The sequence below is a fragment of the Panthera tigris genome, chromosome E2, assembly GCF_018350195.1.
Source record: "Panthera tigris isolate Pti1 chromosome E2, P.tigris_Pti1_mat1.1, whole genome shotgun sequence".
Taxonomy (NCBI): Eukaryota; Metazoa; Chordata; class Mammalia; order Carnivora; family Felidae; genus Panthera; species Panthera tigris.
In genome coordinates this window covers 56,700,137-56,726,934 of record NC_056674.1, presented here as the reverse complement: position 1 = coordinate 56,726,934, position 26,798 = coordinate 56,700,137, and the positions used below count along the sequence as shown (strand labels likewise).

Sequence of the window (26,798 nt, the reverse complement as noted above, 5' to 3'; positions counted from 1 at the left end):
AGCCCGTGAGGTCTCGGCTCTCGGAGGTGACCACACACACCGTCTTAAATAACCACCTATTTAATGCTTCGCAGAACAAAACCGTTCTGTACTACGAGGATCACTGGAAGCCTGCAGCACCGCAATCTCCGTCTCCGATCCGGTTTAAGCCCCAGGCAACCACACCTTGCGTGCTCGGCGATCTCGGCAAACGGTGTGCAGTCACGAACATTTTCACACATTCAGCAGCTCCCAAATCTAAGCGAAATGGAGCACAGCCCGCTATCCCTGTGCGGCGAGTGGAGAGAATCGGCTAAGACAACCACGGCTGAATTACGTTCTAAGCTCGAGGGAAAATCTACTCTCACCCGGGCCACCTGCCGGGGTCCTCGCGAGGCTGCCCGGTCCACCGCGGGACGACAGCCAGCAGAGATTCTAGACCTTTCTAAAGATGGAGGTGCCACCGCACCCCCTCTGGCAGCGGGCCAGGCCGCTCTTCTGGGGAGAGCACACCCACCCACCCCGCGTCCACCGGAGCCCCCATCGCGCGCCAGGCACCACGCCTTCGCTCTCTCGCGATGGGAGTTAGGACACAGCCTTCCGGTGCGGCCCTGCTCTGGGCAGGAGAGCGCACTTCAACTCTGCTTTACTAAAAAAGCCTCTTTTGATCCATAATCCGCCACCCCAACCCCCCCCAACCCGTCCAGAAAATTATCCTTTTCTGAGTCAGAGACATGGCTTGAGGGCAGGTTTAAAGTTTGCTGTTCTTGTGAAACTGGGCCACAAGGCCGAGCACCTGCTCGGAAGCCTTGATGTTCTTGGCGCAGAGGTAGCTGGTGCTGTTGGCGGCCGTCTCCTCCAGGTAGTACCGGTAGTTGACCATCAGGCCGCAGGAGCCGGTGACGCCCTTGAGGCTTGTGTCGGCCAGCCAGTTGAGGCGCCACAGCACCGCCCCGTTCTGCAGGTGGAAGTTTGCCACGGGGTTCAGGGCGTAGCCCCGGTGCTTCTCTCCGTACAAGTACCAGGCACAGAGCCTCATCAAGGGGGCCTGCAGCACCCTGACCAGCTTCTCGGACTTCACCCACTCGCTGCTGCTGAGCGAGACCTTGAGGGTCTCGTTAACGGGACCGCCTAGGATCTCCGAGATTTCTCTGCATTCGGAATCTGTGAGCAGTTCACTCCTCCCGTGCTCCTTTGCTTGTGAGTTCAGGAGCCCCAGAAGCCACTTGGTGAAGCCGGGGATAGGAGACAGACTTGAGAACGTCCCGAGATGAGGAAACTCTCTCTGTAGGGCACGGTTGGTGGGGAAGGGAAGGTGGAGAGAACACACACACGTAACTCAGCAGGCACGTCACCGAGACGGAAACGCCTCTCCACGTATCATTCGCGCACCGTTAAGGGCTGCATGTCGCTGTGCGGTTTACCACGTGCCCTCTGGGGTGCATTTTCTCCTTTCGAGGGGCACTTATGAAGAACCTGACATATGCCAGGCCCTAGAGAGACCCTGAGTCCCCAAGGCGAGCCTCGACGACGGCTGCCCTGCCCACGCCACCTGTCAGAATGGCCAGTCAGGGGCCCGGCCCGACATGAGCAGGGGCTGCTGCTGAGAAGCGGGGCACGCAGTCTTGTGACCGCATCTCCGGAGCGTCTGGTCTGCCGTGCCCCTCCCGGGGACTGCTCTGTGGCCACACAGCCCGGCCTGCCATTTTACCCGGGGACCGTGTACTGAACAAATCATCGCTTGCAGAGCTAGCCCACAGTGGGTGTGGACTGTGGGCCAGAAGGCGGGGGGGCACCGGGGGTTTCTCCATAGCAGACAGGACGGTTCATGTTCAAATTACAGCGACATCTCAAGGACAAGTTGTTTGTTTTTTTTTTTTAAACCCAGCATTTTCTGATTAAAAATGTAATTTATGGTCACTACAGGTGAATTTTTTTAATGTATGATGGAAGGAAAAAAAAAACCCCAAAACTACCATAGTCCACAAGTCTGAGATAACTTAGTCTCTAGGGTTGATAAAGTGTAACTCCGTCTTTCTCCGGTTTTTACGCGGGCGAGGCATTTAACTTCTATCCCTGCTTTCTGAACTTACGTTGTGACAATTTTCTCCTTTTCATTCAGAATCCAAACACATAACTTAACAGAGTAAAAGATAAGACTGTACCAGGGTTCTCCTAACCGTGTTCCTCTCGAGTGTCTGCCTTTATAAACCGCGATGAACACTCTCGTGCAAAAGAGTGACACGGCTTTTTGGGATTCTCTCTGGTGACTTTCTGGCTCGCGGCGGGGTGCTGTGACCAGCCAGCAGGATGGCTACTGGGCTGAGGGGCCAAATCTGACCGATTCAGAAATCGACTCTGCGGGTGAACCTCTGACTCTGCCTTTCTCACCGATACGCCCCCGCCCCCCACCCCATTCATCAACACCTCAGCAAAGAAGAAGGAAAGAAGAAACTTAAATTAATTAGATGTGGCTCCTTATCGCCTCCAGGGAAGAAGTGACAGAGAGTGATTCTAATGAAGCTGATCCCTGCTGAACCCTGAGTTCTCAGATTTAACATTGATTATGAATTTAATGCAAAGCACGCTGATGTTTTAATTCCACTCTGTCGTTCTCCACGGAAGGGTTTCTGCTGCAGCGACACTGCTGAAACCACACAAATAGGAGGACACCACTCTCAGAGCCAATTATTAGCCACCTAATTATTTTACCTTTAATTAGATTCTGCCCATGGCGGTTCACTCAAGCCCCTTAGGAGAGAGTTTCAAAAAGCTAGACCCAGACAGAACCTGAGCGTTTCTGCTGTAGGATGGCGAGGGGCTTTTCCCAGGGTAACGGACAGAAGTTATTACCAAAAAAAAGAAAAAAAGAAAAAAAAAAGCCAGCCAGCCTATCTGCCCCCAAGCTGCCGGGTCTAACCTCGGCACTACCTCCGTCCTGAGTGTTCTCGGGGAGCCTAGAACGTGCCAAGGGCCATCTGGCCCTTTCCACCTCTCCTACCTCCCTCTAGATCCCCTCTCGTCCCCCGTCCCCAGGGGCTGACACCCCCTGCCCCCACACCGTTCCCACCTGCAGCTCCTTGAGCACTCGCTTGACGAGGAAGGTGCCCAGCTCTACCCCCTGCAGTCCGGGCTGCGTCAGGCTGATGGAGTAGAAGATGGCCGCAGAGATCTGGCTCCCCTCCTCCGTCTCCGACGGGGGACACTCCTTCACTATGGCCTGGAAAACACCACGGTGGTCATGGTGGGCTTGGGCCCCCCGCTTCCCACGCCTGTCCTACCTCTTGGGGCCGGGAGAAGCCAGTGAAGATGGGAGCCCGGAGACCTCGGCCCTGTTCAGGGCCTCGGCTCTCGAGACCCACGGCCTGTTCCGGTTTGAGACCTCTCCAGAGGCGGCAACGCACGGCCTCCCTGGGTTGTTTGCTCCCCCTGCACTGTTTCTATCGCAACGAACTTCTCACCAAGCAATGCATGTTCCCTTTGCCTTTTCCGGGCCTCTGTGCGGTCAGAGACGGATGAACCTCCTCCCCGCCAGCACCAGACGTAACCCGCCGACCCGGCTGGGAGGCCAGCGCCTCCCTCTCCGTGGCTGCCCTGCGTGGGCCTGACCGTTCTACCCTGCAGTCATTCTTGCTCCTTGTCTCTGAACTCTGGGCTTTCAGATTTCTCAACAGGCCATACGCAATCCCATAAAGTCTTTCTCTCAGCAAGTTCACCTTTCCGTACCCTTTTGATTTTGTGCTACGTCCTTGTTTTTCCTTGGGGAAAACACACATCCGTACAGACACACACACGAAGTAATGCAGAGAGACTCCTACTGGGAAGTCCCTTAGCCAAGGCTGACTTTATTAGCTCTGAGTTCTGGGTGTGGTTTTCTGAACCTCAACACTCTGAAGGTCACCGGACAACAGTGGAACGGCAGGCGGGGACCTCCAGTTTGCTTCGAGGCAGGTGCACCAGCTTGCTTCCCAGAACGCATTTAAGCTGCTAACTTCCATCAGTGACACCCGATTCTGGCAGCGGGGGTGTTCCCTCCACGAAGTCTGGGAGTCCACGAGCTTTGTGAAATTGTGTGTGGAATGTGCGGGTCTGCGCGTGTCCCCCGGGGGACGACATCCTCGAGCTTTCACCCCCTGGAGATGCTCAAAGGGTCTTTCCTGTGGCTTCTGAAGAGCTAAGAACGCCGCTGCTGTAGGAAGGCGGGGTGGATGGGGACAAAGGGCCAGGGACACCCCCCGGGGCCGCGCTCTGACAGCTCGGTGCCACCTGGGTCAGGATGCACCTCTGCCTCATGCCTACTCTTCACCGTGTGAGGTCGCCTCCGCTGTCTTTCTGGAATGCTGCAGGTTACCTTGTGTTCCTTGCTCAAAATGTTCCAGCAAGCCTTTTTTTTAAAGTTTTCAAAACACAAACGAATCTTTCTTTGGTTACACAAGAGACTGCATGATGTCAACGAGGCAAAACGTGTACGCGTGAGGAAGAAATCACAAGTTATTCCCAAACCAAGTCCTGCTGTTAACCTTCCGGTGAACACCTTCCAGTCTGTCCCATTGGCGTAGGTGCGTGCACACTTCAACACACACACACACACACCCTGCGCACGCGCGCTCTCCCCGCGCCCACGCGCCCCATTCTCCCACGCCCTGAGCGCTGGGGTGGAACCCCGGTCTCACCCTTACTGGTACTGGGATTGTGGGCAGATCTCCCAAGTTACCCTAAGCCTCAGTCTCCTCGTGTCCACGAGGACAATAACAGGAGAAACGCTGAATGCCCAGGGTGGCACGAGCAGGGACGCGGGGACATGGCTCATGAGCTGACGGGCACCCAGCAAACGCGCGATCCCTATATGCTTAAGCGCACACTGAACATGCCGGTCTGGAGCCTGAACTTCCGGCCGTTCAAGACCCGGACAGTGAGCAACCGTCCACGCTCCCAGGTCCGAGCATCACGTGGGGAGAACTCCCCAGGGTGGAGATTGTAGGTCGCACACAACGCACGTCTTCTATGTCGACAGACATCGCCAAACTGCCCTCAGAGAGGCTGCGGCAGCTTCCAGCGCGTGCGGGTCCCGCAGACGCAAAATTCACAAGGGACTTTCTCCGTGGAGGTCAAGAACACCCGCCCGCTGGCCCTGCTTGGTCTCTCCACCTTCTGATACCGTGAAAGGCTGCCTGGATGCCCATCCTGGGATCGGGTATCATCTTTCCAGCTTCCGGACCGGCCATCCCGGACCCAGAGCCGCAGCCCACCGTGCCTCGGGTTCTGACAAGCCCCAAGTGCCCCCGGGTCTCCGCTCCCTCGCCTGCTTCACCCTCCCCGTGGTCAAGTCCCTGCTCCAGCCCCCGCACTGGTTATTCTCCAGCCCCGGCAGGAAGGATCTGCACCTTCCCGTCCACCTCAGAGCAGGCAGCGCCTGCCAAACAGGGTCCCGTCTCCTCGGCTCCCCGGGCCGAGCTCTGGGCCCACATCAGGCACGCCGCACGGTCTGATTTTCAGTGTTTTAGTCACGGGTCTTGAAACCCGGCCCCGGGGCCCCTTAACGACCACTAAAGTGTTGAAGGGTGCACCCTTTCTTCCTTAGCCACGTCTTAGCTGCAGGTCGATGTCCCCAGAGGAGTGTCATCCTTGTTCTGGAACTGTCTATACACGACGTGTCTACACTCTGTAGCCACAGACTGGGAGACTTTCTCTAGCCGATTCAAAACTCCACAGATGCCTGGGGCAATCTACTTCACGAGTGGGGGGGACACAACCACATTTAAAACAGCGTCAGGGACTCTGCGACGCGGCCCTGAGCCGGCCGTCCGCGGGTACCTGGATGTTGCTGGAGATCTCGTTGGTCAGCGCCACGTGCAGCACGACCAAGGGCTCCTCGGGGCTCGCACAGTGAGAAAAGAAGTAACACCTCCTGTAAGGCCCGACGCGTCGTTTCATATCCATCCAGTTTTTCACAGGATGCACGGCCTCAGACCTGGGGGAAAGTCAGAAAGAAGTAAGTCCGGGGGACAGCTCGCAAGGCAAGCAACCACTGCCGATTCCTGTGCGTACTGCCAAGGGAGCCTCGGCGGCTCGCTCAGTGAGGCCCAGTCCTCACTACAGTCCATACGTCCTTCGCATGCAGCTTCAACAGACCTGCCAGGAAAATTCAAAGAAAACCGTTTTAATGTGAAACAGCGCTGGCTGAGAAGAAGAGCAGCTAACGACCCTCGGACCCACAGACTGCCCCCCACTTCTTAACACCTGGCCTTAAGGCTAGTTTGCAGGCCCCGGAAGCAGATCCTGACACGGGTAACCTGAGGATGCTTGCGCCTCCCGGCCGCTCTCTCCTCCGAGTCTGCGGCGTGAAGTCCGTGCTGCAAACACGCAGCCCGGGTTGTCCAGCGGCCTCGTCAGCCACGCGCTGTTTGCAACGTGTCAAATGGGAGCCCCTCGGGTTTGTCACGCTTCAAAGCGCAACCTTTCGCGAGCCTCAGTGTCTATAAGACGGCACGGGCACCAAGACCCGCGAGGGAAGAGCGGCTCCTGTCCGTGGGGACCGCTCGGGCTTCGCCGTGTCCTGGGCACGCGGGGACCACGCCCCACACAGCCCATCCAGAGACTTACGCCAGGGAGGTGCTGTCACAACTACGGGAGGCAGATGCCGTTGGGGTCACTAACGCCAGGAGTCGGCCCAGCGGGACCCTGTGTCTCGGAGAATGGGGTGTGGGGAGAGGCGGGCCGTGCACTTGACCATGGGCCACACACGTTGTGCCTGGGCCACAGCGCTCGCGGACAGAGGCCGGCTTTCAGCTCCTGTTCGGGAAAAGTGACAACTTGAATACTTACTCGCTGATTTTCTGCAGGACCTCACACGGCGAGTGCCAGGTGACCCGTTCCAGGCTCAGGAACCCCGAAGAGAACCACTCTGAGAGCATGCCCTTCAGCACTCCGTTCATCTCCTGAAAGGGAGAACACAGGGTGCTGGCTTCTGGGGACAGGCCGGCCAGCCCGCCTCTGTGCCACCACCAGCCGACACGGGGGGATCAAGCAGGCAAGAGGGACGCGAAAGCAGACCGCGGGGCGCTTCCCCCAACGGCTTCCTCGGTGACAGCTCCGCGGGACTCACCCCACCCAGGTGGCCGGCACCCGGCTCTCGCCCCGCCCGGCCACCCCCGTCAGTAAGACCTCAGCGGGAGCTTTCGATCTGAGCGAAGCTGCCCGATCGGACGGCGTGTTCCAGCTCACGCACCACAGTGAACGCGACCGGAACTCGTGAAGTCGACAGAGCGACGGCTGGTGCGCCATGAAGGGAACGCTAACACGGGGGGCGCAGGGATCAGGACATCCCCCTCTCGGGAACATTCTGGGACGTGCCCAAACGTCTCTTGTTTCCTGAGAGGGGCAAGCACTGGGGGTCCGGGCACCATATCCGTCAACTCAAAGGTGCGCGTTTTCCTATCATAACGTCTCTGAAGTCGGGATTCATCTTGCAAACGATGGCGGGGTCGCCGCTTCACTCGTAGCGTTTTTTTCTACCTTAGTGGGACATAGAATAGAGTGTGTCCGGCAATCGGTGGCTTTAGATGTGATGAAATTATTCTAAGTTCACTTCACTGATTACACCTAATCTACTTCTGGAAGTGAGGAGCCAACTTTACCACCCAAGACACGTGCGCCCAGAAACCTTTCAAGCAAGAATGGAACCAGAGGCACCCAGGGTAAGGCAAGGGCGCAGGGGCAGACCCAGCTCGGTGTAGCCCACTGTGAACGCACTGAACATGTAACCACAATAGGCTTCCTGACGGCTAGAGCGAGAGGATGCCGGGGCCCCAGACACGGCTGGTTGTTCCTCAACAACTGTTTCCTTTCCTTCCAAATCGACAAAAGTCTTATGCTTTAGGCAGGCACATGGCTGTCCAGGTTCAAGATCACACTGCAGCCAGGGGCAGTCAAAAGAGCGAGTCCTGGCCAAACAGATGTAAGCAGAAGTAAACATGGCAGGAGCATGCCCTTTGCTCATCTTTTCTTTGTTCCTCTCACCACAGCCTGGAAGGTGATGTGATGGCTAGAGCTGGAGCAGCCATCCTGGGCCATGAGGTAACTTTGGGGGAGGAAGGTTTTTCGGGGAGAACAACAGACGGAAGTCTGGGTCAACTGAGGGCATCACAGAACAGAATCAGCCCTGGGGTGTCTATCTCCTCTCCAGACTTTTACATGAGAGACAGACTTCTGTCTTATTCAAACCACCATTATTTCGGGTCTCTGTTATTCACAGATGAACTACATACTAACAGATACACTGAATGTTACTGAATAATAACATACATCTCAGTATATCCAGTACAGAATTGACAGAGAGCTACCACCGCAAAAGCTGTAAAAATGTTCACATTTTATTCCCTGATAAATGAAAGGACTCACAACTGTGTCACTGGAGGATAAGCTTGAAGTAAGTAAAATAAAGGGTTGGTGGCTCTGAAAAGCTTTCAGGATGAAGTAAGATCCCTCTTTAAATATTTAAGGCCTGGGGCACAGAACCAGCCACCGATTTGTTCTGTGGGACCCCATGGGGGCGAAGAGGGAGGTAAATATAGGACCAACAAGGGGGAGTCACGGACAGATAGACTTGGACCGAATTTAATGTAAAGGAGAAGTCTGGAATAGCCAGGGTTGACCAGAGATGCTATCCGGGGAGAGTGAACATCACCATGAGCGGGGACCAAGGGCAGGGTTTACAAGGATTTGGCGGAGCCGTTCTAAGGATTTAATGGTTGGACCAGATGCCCTTTGCGATTCTCTTTAACTCTGAATTCCATAACCCGGTCTCCCTCCCTCAGCTCCACGCTCGGTGAGGGCAGAGGTGGCTTTGACGCCACACCACTGGGTCCACAGGCATTCAGCGGGCTCTCCCATGTGGAGGACGGTTAACAGACTGATGTCAAACGAAAAAGGGGAGACAGACTAGACAGTGGAGAGGATGAAGGGGCAGGAAGGGAGGCCAAGAGAGGCCAAGGGCCAGGCATACAGACGGCTGCTCATACAACTGTATTCACCGCACTGGATCACAGCGGTTCTTAAACTTCCCGGGGTCCTCGCGTGCTCGAGTGCTTGCTAAAAACCACGGACGTGCTCCCCAGAAAAATGCACATACATTCCTCAATTTTTGCACCCAGTTTCCTGGGAATCGTGGATGCCTGTGAAACTCATCTATGGATCATCCCCGGAGGCTCACAGACGCCGGACTGGGAACCTCCACACTGGACGGTTGGGACTGGATCGGCCGAACTCCATGGAGGATGTGCGGGCATCTCCAGCGCATCCCTAACAGGAGAGTGTGGGACATGCCTGGCTTCGGTATCGATTCAGGATTAATTATGAAAGAAATGGCTTGGCTGATGAGAGCTCGCCCTCCAAGGTCTCTTCGTTCTATTTCGGGCTACCGACGGCTATGAAATGTGACACTGCTACATGAGAGCTGGGAATCTAGGTGAAAGGGCACACGTCCCCAGGCTCAGCGCCCATAGGCCGCAGCTGTCCCTGCTGGAAGGCACCAGCGGCCCGAAGGCTGTGGGATCACCGACAGCAGGAGGGAGAGAAACTGCCTAGGCTTCTCGCTCATCAATTCAGCCATCAGTTGTCAGGTGTTCGATCCAAGACTCCCACTCACAACTGCCGGGGATGCCAGTCAGCGTGGGCTCAGTCTTCCGGACCCGCCAACGCCTGTTATCTTGGAGGACACTGAGCGGAAGGCCAGCCAGCCTCCCCTTCTGGCAGAGAAAAAGCGGTCCCCCACCCTCTCTTCTGGAGTTTTTGGCTATCAAGATCTCCCGATGTCTGGAATGTGGAGAAAAGCTAGTTTTCACTGCTCGGAAGCCCTGAGCTGGGCAAGCGGGCCCGAAGCACAGGACAGGGTCACAGGGCCACAGCGAAGACATTTTAGGTCTGATTCCAACTGACAGAGGCTCCCCCCCCCACACACCACCCCAGGGGACTGGGGCAGCCTTGATGAACTACAAATAAGGTCCTTTTTAGTTTAGCTAAGCACAGAATTTAGGAGAGCCAACAAGGACCTCTGTGTTCACTGAAAAGCAGGACGTGTCACTAAAAGAGGCCGGACGACAAGGTGTCCGGTGCGGCCCGACATCGCAACGGTGGGGACGCTGGCCCGTCCGGCACGAGTTTAGCCCCCTCCCCACCGTCAAGGCCTGCACACCTTTCACCCCACTGGAATTTCTCCGCTCAAACCGCCATCAGGAAACCCTTTGGTTTTCTAAATGCCAACTTCCCTCCGGTGTCCCCAAACTGCTGGACAGTGCTCAGACCTTCTAGAATATGGACTCAACTCGGCCTCACGGGGGACTTTCTCCCTGAGAAACTGCACTCTTCAACCCCAAGAGGCCTTCGGAGACGCCTCCGGAGAAAATCAAAAAGCGTCTAGACCACACACACAGCAGGCGTGCGCTGATCCTCACAGCCCGACGTCCGGTAATCACAACCCCCGGGCAGAGACCAAGAGCCGGACAAACCGTGCCCGCGTCTGTAAACCTTATTTTTAGCAAAGCTGAACAACCCTCACAGCATTTCCTGGAAGAGAAGCAGGCTGACCTGGAGCGTAGCAGCCGCCGGCGCAACCTCTCACGTCGGCGCACGGCCAAGGGGCTAAAACCACCAGAAACCACGACTGTACCCAGTGCATGGCCGTGGGCCTCACACTAGCTGGCTCTCCTGAAAATGCCACGGCGACCTACAGGACTCAGCACCCAAGAGCGTGTGGCAGACACACATCCCGGGGTAAACGCTCGGGGCTGAGTCCGTAGCAGCCCGCACGGCAAGTGGAGCGTGTTCACGTGACTTCCTCTAGCGTGTCCGGAAGTCAGCAGGTGCCGGGGAGCAGCACAGCTGTGGTGAGGTGCTGTGTGCCCACGGTGAAGGGTGCCACGATCTGAGGCACGGGGGGAGCAAGCTCCCTGCTCCCCCAGCATCACGGGGCACCCCAGGCCCCTGGCGCCCGAGACTCCTGCCTTAAAGCTTCGCGTGCCAAACTTCCAGTACTTTCTGACAGCGTATTCCTAAAAGCAGAAAGTTCTAGCTGCGTCGCCTCATCAGCTTGGATGCAAAATCCAGAAAGTGGGAGGAGAAACGGGAGTCAAAGCGCGGTACACACATTAAGTGATTCTGGCGATGGAGTACAAGGCCGGATCCCAGCGACATTTTCTAGGGACAGAAAAAATGATTCTCTGAACGACTTAAGTGACAGGGGTTGAGGAAACTGTTACGTGGCTATGTGGGACACGGGAGAAGGAAACCCATGGATTCGGCACTAACGGTGACATGCACTAGATACGAGGCCAGAATTTTCAGGCAAGAGGAGTGACTCGGCACCTGGAAGAGAGAGGCGTCTTGTAGCCAGTGTGTCCAGACCACACGCGGAGGCAGAGGTCAGGCTACGGTCGTCATCCTCTGTTCAAGAAAGATCTTTACTCCACACGACTTTCTGCCTGTGGGTATGCAATGTTTCGTCTGCGCGTGCACAGCCTTGGTTGAAAAAACAAAGGAAGCCTGAACCCCGGAGGGCCCGGTGTCGCTGCCAGCTTGGGCTCTCCCCGGAGCACGCCCCTCTCCCCCAAACAAGTCTCAACGTCACAGCTTCCAGCTGCCACCTTCCAGCCTGCACGACGGCCACCTTTTCTCGTGTGGGGAAGAGCAAAGGCATGGGCACATTCAGTTAACATCTCACAGAATCGGAGGACTCAGAACCGGATGGGACCTGAGAAATCACTGGGGCCAACACCCTGAAATCGGCAGTCCAAGTGTCTGACACAACGCCTCCGTTGGCCGTGCAGAAGCCTTCCGAGCCCTCTGGGCTTCCCTCCAGGCTCAAGGCTCTGTGTGGAATGGTCTGATGTCAAGACACTTGGGAGCAGTATGTGCTGACCTGCTCTTGTGGCGGGGGACCTGGGAGTCTCGTCTCATGCATCATCCAGCATTTTGCTGTGCTAGACGTTGAAGACAAGGCTCCCGGTCTTCAAGGGGCTGATTATCTAGTTGGGGTGGGGGAGGGTTGGCGGAGTAATCCATCTCAGACGCTACATTCTGTGGTTAAGGTACAAAATGCAGGTGAGGTGCACAAATAATAACGTAGCCTGTGAACCGCCAGACCAGGTAAGGCCACCTTGCACTGGAGTGTTGGAAAGGCTCAGTGATGAGCAGCTCCTACTCTAACGGGCTTCCCAGGCAAGAATGGCGGAGGAATGTGTGTTCAGGAACTTTCCGTCAAAGAGCCGGCGTGGCCGCAGAGAGGTTCTGTGGAGGGGGCGAGAAATGGACGGTACGGCTGGCAATGTCCAGGGTGGTTTGGCGTGAACCAAAAATGCCGGAAGAAAGACATTAAATGTTGGTCCTTCCGGCCTTCAAGGGAGTAAAGACCGACTTGTGGTGTCAGAGAAAGATGAGCACTGAGGTTAGTCATGAGACAGAAGTTTGTACGTTTACTCTTGGAAAGAGCAAATGCAGTCTCAACCAGAGAATACTAATGTATTCTCGTGTATCGACGTGTACCCACCAAGTACACAATTCGGGAGTCATGAGGACGGGGCTCGAGTTCCGGCTCTGCACCCTGGGCACTGCACTTGACTTTGACAAGCTTTAATCATTTCCTCTGTACAACAGGTCCCTATGGCTTGCTGGCAAACGAGCAAGTGCATGAGAAGCACCTACCATCCACCGTGACTGCTGCTAACTCTTCCCGTACTAGAGTGGAAGCTTCTGGACCGAGTGACCTTAGTGCCAAGACCATGTCCAGTGGTCACAAGTCACACAGATGGATGGACAGACAGGTAAATGATTTCATTCTGGGACAGGCGACATGCTACCCAACTCTTCAGTCTCCTAGGCAGTAAGAATCAAGTTTCAGAAAAACCACCATGGAGCGCTGGTCCCTGCTTCAAGAAAAGAATAAAGTATGCTTGGATTGAAGACTAGACCCAAGCAGATGGGAATGTACACGGTGTGTCGAACACAGTCTCGGCCATTCAGACCGGGCTTGAGCCAGAATCATGACCAATTCGGATCTTGGCATTATCAGTTAAGCAGCCATCACGAGTAATCAAATCACAGCACTATTATCACTGAAACGAACCCCATCCTTAACGATACACGATCTTTCGCACATAAAGTCTTTCGCGAACACTGTAACTCCTGCAGCAGGACGTGGTTATAAAGCCTACTACGAAGAACCCCAGACTTAAGATGTGCGTAGGTGATTGGAGACGTATCTATTTGCTCTAAGTTCTTGGTCAAGTTTCCCCACCTCAGTGTCTGTCTCCTTAACCCACGTAAGAATAAGGCAGTGAACATGAAAATTACTGTGCCAGTGTTAGAGTTCTAAGTGAATTAGGACATAACCGATCAACTGCTCAATTTTTTAAAGCCAACTGCACCTTAAAAAGTTCTGAACATCAGACGCTTCTTGCAACATTTACATCATTTTTTGGTCGTTGTTCACTAAAAGGGCAGGTTAGTGGTCCTTTCGTATTTAATACCAATAGTATAAGAGCACTATATTCGCCTATCGGAGATCTTTCGTGTCGTTATTTAAATCCTACGGTATTTACTTGCATCCAACATGAGCCCACTGTGCTACGCACCTGATTACTCAAGTACTCAACTTGGAATCATCACATTTCAGGGCTGAACTCAGGAAAGTGAAACGTCCTGCCCAGCCAGGCGGCAGAGCCCAGAGACATCATCTTTGTGTGTTCCAAAGGGTTTCTTATAGACGAGGCTTACACACAGAATGAGTGTGCAGCTAACGTGTGCCGACACCACCTGGGTTTTTGGAGGCTACGTGATGCTCAGTTTAGTACTGGTTCAAGTATACCACATACAGGAAACTCCCAGCTAAAAGAGTAAAAAAAGAGACTTCGTAGAGCACACTAACCAGGAAGGAGGAGTGACAGTCACGTTAAAGGCAGGCGGTGCTGAGTTTCTAGTAAACACTACACGGTCAACACTGGAACCAGGCAGGGATTCAGAAAGCCTGGGAAGGAAGGGGACGGGGCAGGGGTTCAGGGGGCTGTAACTCTGGGCAAAGTGTGCGCGGCTTCGGGCTGGGGGAGGTGGAGTGTTTGGGGCTGCAGGGGCAGGTGAGGACTCTCCGGGGAGGGCCATCAAGATCGAGGACCTGGTGCAAGGCGTGGGGGCGGCCCGGGGCCAGGCCTTACCCGGACGTGCGGCCCCTCCACCAGCTTGAGCGCCTGCGCCTCGAGCAGGTCGGCCCGCAGCCGCACCAGGAAGCGCACGCCGCCGTCCAGCTTGCTGATGTGGTGGAAGAGGCCGCGGTAGCGCGGCACCAGCGCGTAGCGCAGCCGGTCCTCGGCCTGCAGCAGCACGGCCGCCTCCCGCGGCTGCTGGCGCAGCTGGAGCACGCCGGCGCTCTGCTCGGCCACCTGGCCGTGGTCCACGCCGAAGCCCCGCGCCAGGCGGCTCAGCAGCTCGGCGCGCTCGGCCGCCTCGGCCAGGCCGCCGTAGAAGCTCACGAAGTCCGCGCACTGGCCCTCGGCCGGCGCCGGCGTCTTCTCGCGCAGCTCGTAGGCCGGCGTGGCGGGCACTGCGCGGCGCAGCAGCTCGTCCATGGCCCGCTCCAGGGCGCCCGCCTCCGCCGCCGCCGGCCCGCTCGACAGCCGGGGTCCCGGCGGCCGCGGAGGAAGCCGCAGGGGGAAGAGACGCCGCGCCGTCAGCGCGGTCCAGAAGCCTCTCATGGCGCCGCACGGCAGCTACTTGAGGACGCCGGCGCCGCGGGGCTTCCGGCTTCCGGCGCGCGCCGTCCCCATTGGCCGAAGCTGGGGGCGCGGGCGGGACGGTGGCCAATCGGAGGGCGGGGGGGGGGGGGTGGCGGCGCGGAGCCAAGTGTTACCAAAGGTCCCGGCGGGGCGGAGACGCGGGCGTGCCTCGTCCCTTCGCCACCCAAAGTCACCTCCCCTGCCGCTGTCCTCTTGCCCCACCTGCTCTGCTGCCTGCGTCTCCCCTGCTCTGCTACGTGCAGGCGCTACACTTGCGGATTCCTGGTCCATCACGTCTGGGGAGGAGCCACGGAACCTGCGTGGTAATTCACTGGCAGGGTAGCCTTGGTCTTACCTCCTGCCTAGGCGCTCTCAGTTCGTTGCCAGGGTCTGATTATACAGGTGACTCCCACGGCCGCAGCCCTCCTCTGTCCGGAGCTCGGGACCTAGCTTTACAGCTGCCTGCTGCAGAGCTTTTCACGGATGCGCCAAACGGGGCTTTCCTAACCGTCTTAGTCCCCAACCTGTCCCTCCTTCCTAAGTCCTTGATCACTCATCTATTCAACAGGGTGTTTATGAACTACCTGGTATGTGCCAGGTCCTGTCCCCGGCACGGGGCTAACAGAATGAGCCAGACAGACCCGATGGTGCCTCATGGAGTTTACAGTCTAACGGACAGGAGAACATAACGACAAATTGGACTCCTGAATGCATTCCTTCTGTCTGGCCCCCCCGCTCCTACAGCCCATGTCACTTCTCACCGGGGCCACTGCAGTAACCTCTTTGCTTCCAAGCTCAGTCCTCCAATCGATTCTTTGCATCAGCTGCTGAGTGAACTTTCTAGATTATCCACTTAGGCGTGTCATTCACTTGTTCAAAAACCAACTGCTTTAGCGTAACAGGCAGAGCCCTCACCAACAGCCCCTGCTCTCCCTTCTAGCCACATCTGTTGTTCTGCCCACCTCATTTCTATTTCTCTGTGGCCTGGTGGCTCCCAGACTTGTAGATTTTGGAACCCATTCTTAAAACACAAGACAGGGCAGGAAATGCAGTTGTCGGTGGCCTTGTTGGTATCCGCGGTGGTGGAATCACACTCAGTTTGTAAGCCTCCAAACACACATCTATTTCAGTCTCTCCTTAACACGAGTGAGAGTTCCACCACGGTTAGTGAGTGTTTGGCGGGAGTTTGCAGGGCCTGATGCCAAGTAGAGCAGAGTCCAAAAGAAAATCCAGCCAAGAGCTCACTGTGCTCTTTAAAAAGAGAAGCCTCCTCTAGGTACAAAGGACGAAGGACAGCATCAAAGAGCCTGCTGAGATCAGAGGGTGGATAGTGGGCTTTGGGGAAGGGGCTTTCTTGTTGGGGATATACAGGGCACCTTGTGATCTGTGGGTACCAGAGAGAGGACCCCTTTCTTTCTTAGTCACACAGTGGTAACTGATGTCCCATTAAAGCCCCTCAGATGTCCCCGATATGTCTTTGAGGAGAGAGACGTGGGCAGGCACTGGCTATGCCCTTTACCCTCCTCTGCATGCTAATAAAAGCACTTTACTGAGCACGTACTATATGTCCTCTGCCCTTCTGGCACGTAAACACATGATCTCAATCCTCACAAGAACCCTGCCTAACTTCAGACTGTATTAAATAAATTCTAGATGGCCTAAGGAGTTAGACTTTTACAAAATGGAATAAAAGTAAAGTAACATCAGAGAGAGAAAGGTCCTTCGAGACATGGCACAGACCATAAAAGAGAGATTGATAAAGTTAAGTACATAAAATTTTTAAAAAAGTTCTTTATACTGGGGGCATCTGGGTGGCTCAGTTGGTTGAGTGTCCCACTTTGGCTCAGATCATGATCTCGTGGTTCATGAGTTCGGGCCCCACATCAGGCTCGCTGTTATCAGCACAGAGCCTGCTTTGGATCCTGTGTCCACCTCTCTCTGCCCCTCCCCGCTTGTGTTCTCTCTCTCTCTCTCTCAAAAATAAACAAACATTAAAAAAATTTTTTTAAAAGTTCGGGGCGCCTGGGTGGCTCAGTCGGTTGAGCATCTGAATTTGGCTCAGGTCATGATCTTGCGGTTTGTGTGTTTGAACCTGCTCTGTGCTGACAGCTCAAAGCCTGGAGCCTGCTTTGGATTCTGTGTCTCCCTCTCTCTCTGCCCCTCCCCTGCTCATGCTCTGTCTCTCTCAAAAATGAATATGTTAAAATAAAATAAAAATTCCTTATGCTTAGAAACAAGATCAAAAGACAAACACTACCTTGGAAAAATATTTGCAAGGTATATTGCATACAAACAGCTAATTTCCCTAATACATAAAAAACTAGAAGGCAGTGTGGGAAGACCATCAACCCAGCAGAAAAGCGGAGAGAGGATATGATCAGGAATATGAGAAGAAATTGAAACCGCTCTTAAAAACATGAAAAGTGCTCAACCACGTTCATAATTTTAAAAAGGCCAGTTAAAACTCCACTGAGCTACCAGTTTTCATTTTTCGGGTTGGAACGATCAGAAAGTTGATAAACCCCCATGCTCCTAGGCTGTGTGGAAACAAGCACCCTCTAACTTGCTGCTGGGAGCATATCCTGGTGCCAGCCCTGTGGAGGGCGCCTTTGCAATATCCGTCCACGTTGCAAGTTGGCCCAGCAATTTTTACTGATGAATACCTGATCTGCTGAATGGGTTGATGACAGAGGGGATCAGACTTCCGGCACTCAATCAGCAGGACCAGGAGACAGGCGCAGGGTCCAGGACGATATCGGGCCCCACGAAGGAGACGCAGGTGAGGAGACGCAGAGAACCATCTCTGACGGTGGCTGGGACTCAGCTTCAAAAATCCTGCTCTAGAGTCTTTTGGCCAGTAAGAGACTGGGGGATTGTGACGGGGACTGTTGGAGCAGCCACATTTGCAGAGGCAAGCAAGGCAGGCGGGAGAGCAACACCGGCTCTGAAGTCAGCAGGAGGCTGTGAGCATGTGTCCTGGGCCTGATCAGTTTCCTCACCGGTAGTAGGTTTTGCCACTTTCTAAAGGCTATTTCCACACCTGAGAGATGTAGATGACAGCAATACCTATCTCACAGCCTTGTGGGGGTTAACTGAAACAATTCCCTTCAAGCATAGAGCAGGCAGTAAAGACAATAACATTTTAGCTACGTTGTTGTAAGTAAATGAATGAAGTCAAGTGTTGTGAGTTACTGAGACCGACATGCTCTGGGGTGGCTGTCTATTTGCAGGGGTCCAAAAGGAAGCAGTGTGTTGACCCCCTGACCCCGGGGCAGGATTATCTCCCCATGACTCTGAGACCCTGTGATTCCTGTGCAGCTTCTTCCTGGGATCCTGAAATAGGTGTGGGGAGACGCAGCTGGGGCGGGGGGCGGAGTGCGGGCAGGGCTGGGGGGCTGGCTGACCCAAAGCCACATCCTTGAGCAAATGCCAGGATGATAAAAACACATTTTCTTTTGAAATGATTTTCCAACAGTCACAGTTATTTTTATTTATTTATTTATGTATTTTGAGGGAGGGGGAGGGCAGAGAGAGAGAGACAGAGAGAGACAGAGGGCATCCCAACCAGGCTCCACACTGTCAGCACAGAGGCCGATGCGGGGCTCGAACCCACGAACTGTGAGATCATGACCTGAGCCGAAGTCGGAGGCTTAACCGGCTGAGCCACCCGGGTGCCCCAATAGCCACAGTTACTACGAGAGATTTGTTTTGTCCTCTAGGAAGTCAGGCTCTGAACTCCCTTCACTTCTTCCTTCTCCGTTTCCCTAACCCACTACCTTTATGGAAGGAATATAACACACCAAGCCGCGTCCCCCACCCCCAAAGGCTGGAGGCATTATCACTAAGATGTGACTTCATTTCACTTCAATGAAAACACAGTATCTGTTGTTCAAGGGAGAGAGGAGTGGAGCCCCCAGTTGACTATCTGTAAGTGCCAGAATTTCATAGGTGGAACCCTCCAGTGCAAGTATTTTGATATAAAAATCCTGGGAGGTAGTTCTATTTTTTTTTTTTTAATTTTTAATGCTTTGATTTATTTTTGAGAGAGACAGGGCACGAACAGGGGAGGGACAGAGGTGGGGGAACAGAAGAGCTGAAGCGGGCTCTGCGCTGAGAGCTGCAAGCCCGATAGGGGGGGCTCGAACTCACAAACTGAAAGATCATGACCTGAGCCACAGTCAGACGCTCAACTGACTGAGCCACCCAGGCGCCCCCTGGGAGGTAGTTCTTTATGAGACCAGCCTTTGTTGCGTATGCCTGATCTCACAGGGCACGTGGAAATTACATTTGGCTCATTCTGGAAAAACACAGACACACTAAGCACCCTGAAGACCTGGCCTTGGGAGCACACCCCAGTTCCTCTTTACCAAGGAAGTGGAGAAAACTTGTCACCAGCTGCTAAGGAGCAGGTCCGGTTTAGATGGGCTTCTTTGGTGTTTGGCCACGTTGGCCACATCTGTGCTCTCCTCCAGCCTGGGATACTCCTACTTACCCAGGAGCCTGGTGTCCAAATTTATTTCGCTTAAGCATTTGCCCTAAGGACAGTTCTCAATCTCTCTCTTGGAACTGCCTTCCTTTTCACATCATTTCTGCTTTCTGCCTTTATCTGTGTTCAGACTCGTTTTTCTCTAGGTGTTACCATCCAGGTTTTTTTTTTTTTTTTTTTAATGTTTATTTATTTGAGAGAGAGAGAGAGAGAGAGAGATCAGGGGAGAGGGTCAGAGAGAGAGGGAGGGAGAAAAGCCCACACAGGCTCCGTGCTGTCAGCACAGAGCCCAGTGAGGGGCTTGATCTCATAAGTCGTGAAACTATGACCTGAGCTGAAATCAACAGTTGGATGCTTAACCGACTGAGCCATCCAGGCGCCTCCTCCCTGCTCATGCTCTTGGTTCAAAAGACTTCCCTAAGCCAAACATGAAATTAAGGAAACAGTTCACTTTACTGGAGTATAAAAAAAAAAAAAAAAAAAAAAGAAAGAAAGACAAAGGGGGGGGGAAATAAATGTAACCAAGGAAGCTTAAGGTCTGCACACTGAAGACTGCAGAGCATTGTGGAAATACCTCCATAAACGGAATGACATCCCTTGTTAATGGATTAGAAGCTTTAATATTGATTGTTAAGGTGCCAATATTTGGCCAAATTCATCTACAGATTCTCTGCAACTCCTTTCAAAGCTCCAATTTGCAGAAATGGAAGAGCTGAATCTAAAATTCACGTGAAGAGGTGCCCGGGGATGCTCAGTAGGTTGAGCCTCCGACTTCTGTTCAGGTCATGATCTCACGGTTCATGAGTTCGAGCCCCGCGTCGGGCTCTGTGCTGACAGCTCAGAGCCTGGAGCCTGCCTCGGATTCTGTGTCTCCCTCTCTCTCTGCCCCTCCCCTGTTCATGCTCTGTCTCTGTCTCAAAAATAAATAAACATTAAAAAAAATGGGCAAAGGATTTGAATAAACATTTCTCTAAAGAAGATATGCAAATAAGCAATAAGCACATGTAAAGATGGTCAACATCATTAGGGAAATGCAAATCAAAACCACAATGAAATATCACTTTAAAGCCACTAAGATAATAATAATAATAATAACAACAACAATAATAATAAAAGAAATAGTGGGGATGTCGAGAAATTGGAACTCTCATACACTGTTGGTGGGAATGCAAAATGATAGAGCTATTCTAGAAATCACTTTGGGAGTACCTCAAATAGTTCAACAAAGAGTTACCCTATAAGCCCAGCATTTCTACTCCTAGGTACTTGAGAGAATATAAACATTTGCTCGCACAGACACTCGTACATGAATGTTCATAGCAGCATTATTCATAATAGCCCCCAAAAGAAACAACCCAAATGCCCATGAGTGGATGAATGGAATACTATCCAGCCATAAAAAAAACAAAGCACTGATACATGTTACAACATGGATGAACCTTGAAAACATTCTGCCAAGTGAAAGGAGCCAGATATAAAAACTACATACTGTATGGTCCCATGTATATGAAATATCCAGAACAGGCAAATCAACAGAGTCAGAAAGTAAATTTAATGGTTGCCTAGGGCTGGGGGAGGGGAGAATTGGGAGTGACTGCCAATGGGTATGGAGTTTCCTTCTTGGGTGATGAAAATGTTCTTTAATTAGATAGTGGCCATGATTGCATAACATTGTAAGTGTACTAAACTCTACTGAATTGCACACTTTAAAATGGTAAATTTTATGTGAATTTTATCTCAAAAAAAAAAAAGAAAAAAAAGAAAGACAGACTATCCCAGAGGGATTAGCATCTTGAGTCCTCTCTAGCCAATCAGTAGAGAGAATGTGATTCGTCCAGCTAGGAACAGGTGCCCAGGGTGGGATACAGGGTCTCAGGGACCAAACAGGGCTGAGCAGGATTCAGTGTTCAGCAGACAAGGATATGGGCTGGGCAGTGGTCCCAAAAGATTTTGAGTATAAAAAAATAGCGTTAAAGAAAGTTTTAGGAAAAAAAACCAAAACACCCATAATTCTAGCATCCTAATTACGACAGTCTTTATTTCTGCAAATCCTTCCAGTATTTGTCCACAGGCCAACATATTTTTCTGAGTTGTAATCACTGTGTTTGTGCTGTTTACTTCCTGTTTTTTTCACTTCCCATCATATCACAAAAATTTCCTACGTTTCTAAATCACCTTCCTAATTATCCTTTTTAATGGCTTCATAACATTCAATTGAGTTGATGTACCATAATGTCTTAATCACTTTGCCATTTCTGGATATTTACATGGTTTCTAATTTTTTTTCTATTATGTATATATCAATTATACCGCAGGAAATACTTCCATGAATACTGATTTTTTTTTTTCCTTTACTGGAGTTGCCCACATTACCGAAAGAGACCAAATAGGATAAATTTCCCCAGGAAATGGCAAACTCACCAAAAATCCTAGAAAGAAAGAGACTCATCAACTCACTGCTGCTAGCTGGAAATGCAGCCTCAGTTCTGGGGACCCCCCTCTGTCTCCCCCCAGGGAAGCCTCTGTTCTCTCACCCCTGATGTGTTGCGAATGGTTTCCTGAAGTTGTGCGTGCTATGAATATGCTAATTCAGATTCACCTCTGCATTTGGGTTGTATCCAGGTTGATCTGTTTTCGCCGTTACACTGTCCTATGAACATCTTTAGACACGTGTCTTAGTCCTGGGGCACGGATGCAAGGGTCTCTCTGGACACCTCATAGTCTTGACACGATTACACACTTGGGGATGGACCATGCATGGGCGGGGGGTGGGGGTGGGGATTGTAGGATATTTAGCAACATCCCTGGCCTCTACCCACTAGATGCCAGTAGCACACCCCATTGCAACAACCAAACATGCTTCCAGACATGGCCAGATGTCCCTCGGAGGACAAAACGGCCCTCCGCTGTTGAGAATCATTGCTCTAGACTTGTGTTCCTCAAGCTTTGCTGTACTTTAGAATCGCGTAGGGGAGTTTTAAGCATATCCCATGCCCAGACTCCATCAGGTCCAATTAAATTAGAACCTGGGGGCATACTGTTGGCACTGGTTCTCATACTGCTTGGAGTCACCCGGGAGCTTTAATACTGATGCCCAGGCCGTCCACCCTAGAGCGAGGCCCGGGCATTGGGATTCTGAATAGCAAAGCCTTAGGTGAATCTAAGGTACAGCCACGCTGGAAACCACGGGGGCCAATGCCTGTGGGCGAAACTGTTGGGCTGCGGGGGCCCACTGTACTAAGTAACAGCCATCAGGTTTTTACACACGTCTGCCTTCCTCCCCGATCTATTACTCCAACACTGAGCTCCGGGACGGCAGGATCTGTGTCTCATTTCTCTTGACATTTCTGTCGCCTGGCACATAGTAGCCGCTTAACGTGTATTAGGTGTATCTGTTGTTGACTGACTGGAAGCGGGTTCTAATTTGGTTGCAATTAACAAACACCTTGCTGTTGGAGCCACTGGGCGAAGAAAGAGAATTACGGTGACTGGGCGTGGGGGGTCGGCACCCCCACAGAGCCCGGAACACACTCCTGGGAGTCAAGCTAAGAAAGGTGGTCAGTATCAGCCCTTCGATTACTTGTAGATGCTACATTCCGACAACAGGGGAACTGGAGACAGTTCAGACTGGAACGAGGGGCTCAGGGCGCTGGTGGAGAGGGGTCGGGAGCTTTGATGGGGAGGCCTGAGCAAGGAGAAGTGAATGGAGACAGGAGGGAAGGGACCCCGCTACTGTTCCGAGGTGGGCAGAATGATGTGCCCCCAAATATGCCCAAATCCGAATCCCCGGAGCCCGTGGTTATGTTAGGTCACAGGGCAAAGGGGAAGTAAGGCTGCAGGTGGAATTAAGGTTGCTGATGAGCGGACCTTGAGACAGGGAGGTTGTCCTAAGTCATCTCGATGGAAGAGGGAGGCCGGAACATCAGAGCTGGAGAGAGATTTGAAGGTGCTGTGCAGGAAGACGGAGGAGGGGCCACGGCCTAAGGAAGAAGCGGGCACCTCCAGGAGCTGGGACGGGCAGGGGAACAGATTCCCCATTTCAGCCCAGTGAGACCAGGGTTGGGCTTCAGACCTCCTGAACTGTCAGAGAATGAATCTGTGTTGCTATAAGCCAGGGACTTCGCGGTCATTCGTTAGAGCAGCCGTAGGAAACTCACATACCTTCCAAGGTTTCCTTTGCTTGCTCCAAGAGGAAATGCAATGGGAAAATACGTTTTGTATCAGACTCTGGTGTCTGTTAACACAAGGATAGGCAGGGGGCCTGGGTGGCTCAGTCGGTTAAGTGTCCGACTCTTGGTTTCGGGTCAGGTCATGGTCTCAGGGTTCGTGGGTTCGGACCACACCACCCGTCCCGTTCCTTGCTGACAGCGCGGAGTCGGCTTGGGATGCTCTCTCTTCCTCTCTCTCTCTCTGTCCCTCGCCCACTCTCTCAAAATAAATAAATAAACTTCAAAGAGTGGTTAAGAATAGGTAATGCTTGGTATCGAACTTATTAGGTGCCGGACACGGTGTCCCACACACTTCCCATGAACCCGTTCGCTTTGCTCTCGCAACAGTGCTGAGAGGTAAGTTCCGTTTTTATCTGCGTTCTTACTGATAAGGTAAACTGAGGCACAGAGAGGTTAAATCACTTGCCCGAGGTTGCCCTGGAAGCCTGGCTCCAGAGACCATGTGACACACGGCCGTGCCTGTGACTGCTGACTCTGAAGGTCAGTCTCTTGCTGGTAAGACTGCAGCCTCTCGGACACGTGGTGGGACCTACCCACAGGACCCCAGCGTGGACAGGAACAAGCTTGTGTTACCGCAGCGCGAACAAGCTTCCGCGTGAGGCAGGTGAGGGCTGCAGTGATGGTTGTCTTATGAGCCGTGAGGCTCCAGGAGACTTATTTAACTTCCCTGGGCTTTATTTCCTCGCTGGAACACAAGACGACACGTCTCTACCTTAACTAAAGGGTTGACGTTTCAGCGCCGTGAGGAACAGTATGAAAAAAGGACGAAAAAGCACTCAGTTAACGTATTTCCACTTCTTCCCCCTACCTGGTTCGGAAGGCAGGAGAGAGGTTAGGTGGTGAAGACAGAGGACACGAAGTCTTACTCCCCGTGTTCAAATCCCGAGCCACCACTTGCCGACGGCAGCCACAGGCAAGGTACTTCCCCCTCTTTAGCCTCAACTTGCTCATCTGTAAAATGGGTGTGGTGGTGACAGTACCCTTCAGAGAGCACCAGTGGATGCTGACTGGGGTATTAGCACTCTTATACCATGCTTCTATTTTTATTTGTTTAAAAAGCACTTGAAAAAAAGTTCATCAAAATGTTGATAGCCGTTATTTCTGGGAGATGACTTTTTTTTTTAAACGATCTTTTAAATATATTTTTGAGTTGCCTGAATTTTTTTTTTTTTGCCTGAAATAAAAAAAAAATTACGAGTATGCAGGACTTTTAATAATAAGAAAAAGCCATCTTTCCCCCATTTCCATTTTGGATGGCAAAGAAAACCTATATTCATCTGGCTCAAAATTTTGTGCGTCTTTGAGAAAGCTATGTTTCATCCTTCATTAGATGCGATTTGAGGCCGTGAACGTGTGCAGAGCATCTCCTGTGCGCCAGCTCTCGGCCCGGGTGGGACAAGGTTGCAGAAACTTCTCTTCTAGAGAGTTCCGAGAGCCCGAGCCACCACTTCTAGTGTTTAACAAAGTCTCTGCTTTGCTGCCTTAATAACTGTCTGAAATATAATTCAATCTCCTCTTGATAACTCGGTGTTCTCACCAAGACCCAAGTTACAGTCAAACTCACTTCCAACCAGGATTAAGCGGTCTTAGTAATAATAACGATGATCTTCACCCCCTCTGAGCACTGACTACACGCCAGGGAAGGTGCCATGGGGTTCACTGAATTCTCAGACGACCTCGTGAAGGAGGGGCTTACTTTCCCCATTTTACAGACGGCAAAACCCAGAGGTTGTGTATTTGCCCGCAGTGACACAGCTAGTCAGGGGGCGTGCCAGGATTTGAGCCCATTCCAGCTGATTCCAAGCCATAAGAGGTTCTTCTCTACGGTAGGGCACGTTTCCGTGTGCTCAACACGGGCTGCGACAGTGGCGCGTCCCCCAGATGGCCGCATTCGACAACTCCTGTCCAGTCTGTTGGTCCGGCATCTGGTGACCCCCCCACCAAGGGGCGGGGCCTAAGTCCCCGCCCCTTGGGGCTGCGTGGCGTCCACAGGTTCGCGGCTTGCGGCTCGGCTCTGCCTTGAAGAAAGTTGCACATCCAGAGGCCCGGACCGCGCTCCAGTAACACCTGCAACAGGGAGCACCTGCGGCCTGCACCCAGCTCTCCAGCCAAGGCCAAGCTCTTCCTGGGCAGCCCTGCCGGCCCCTCAGCAGGGCGCGGGGCTACGCAGCGGCCTCCTCCCTGCACGCAGCCTTGCCCTGGAGCAGGAGCTTGGGTGGGCGGCCACCGGCCATTCAGCACTGGCATCCCAGGCTCGCCCTGCCCCTTCCCTTCCAGGTGTCAGGTCCACCCTGTGGTCGGAAGGCTTTCCCCAGACATCCTGCCTGTGCCCTGTTCTCTCTTGGTGTTACCCCCGAGCAATCTCGTGGGCCCCTAACTCTGTCTCAGTGCCTGCTTCCCACGGGGCTCGGAGACGGAGCCGATCGCTGTCCTGTGACCATCAGAACGTGATGGAACTGAAGCCTGGGGCATAAAGGGCGAGGCACTTCTTCCCCCCTGCCAGGTAGGCAGGGCAACCCCTGAGCCCACCAGGCTGGGAGGGAGCCCAGAGAGAGGCCCTGGGACTACATGGAGGGACAGAGAGGCCTGGCCAGCCACCACGCACTCCAATCTCCTTCCTGTTCCTGGACTGGAACCACAGGAGGGCCGGGAGCCAGAACTGCCCGGGGGGAGCCCCTCCCAAATTCCTGCCGCCCAGACGGTGAAAAGCAAACTCTCATTGGTTGTTTGAAGTCAGAGTTTCCGGCTGATCTGTTCCTCAGCCTTAGGGTCACCGGTGTGTCAGTTGGGGACAGAGGTCCGTGAGCCCGAGGCCTGACCTCCTTCAGGCTGCGCAGGCCGCTCTGCGGCTGAGAGCGCGGCACGCAGTCGGAGTGCTCCCTCCCGCTTTGCCCGCCACTCGAGTTTACACGTAGGGGCTCCTTCTGAACCGCCTGGAAATAAATGTGTAGCCACTGCAACCACGTTCTCACCCAGTCGTGGTGAGGATCCGCTCTAAGACACCCTACAAACGTTTGTTGATGAGAGAAACAGAGGGCGCTTCTGAGACCTGGGATTTATTTCACGAGACCCTGAAACGCACAATTATGAGACCCGCAGTGTCAAATAAACAGACAAGATTGCCGCGAGGCACTGGCTCCCGACCAACGTTTACATCCGGATGTATGCATGCGGATCCTGGATTCTTGGATCTCCTTGCTACGGGCCCCTCCCCCCCATCCAGACGCATGCCACCATCTCTTTAAAAAGGAAGAGAGAAAGAAAAAGAATGGGGGCTGACAGCTCAGAGCCTGGAGCCTGCTTCGGATTGTGTGTCTCCCTCTCTCTCTGCCCCTCCCCCATTTA

General features: G+C 53.2%; 1 protein-coding gene across 1 annotated transcript; it reads right to left on the bottom strand.

Moving 5' to 3' along the window:
* Window positions 1–20: 20 nt before the first annotated feature.
* On the bottom strand, window positions 21–14,717 carry MLYCD (malonyl-CoA decarboxylase). Its single transcript, XM_007082888.3, has 5 exons — window positions 14,181–14,717; window positions 6,805–6,917; window positions 5,794–5,950; window positions 3,050–3,199; window positions 21–1,264 (listed from the first exon to the last, which is right to left on the bottom strand). The coding sequence occupies exons 1-5, from the start codon at window positions 14,715–14,717 to the stop codon at window positions 731–733; spliced, it is 1,491 nt and encodes a 496-aa protein (XP_007082950.3). The 3' UTR covers window positions 21–730.
* Window positions 14,718–26,798: the final 12,081 nt, after the last annotated feature.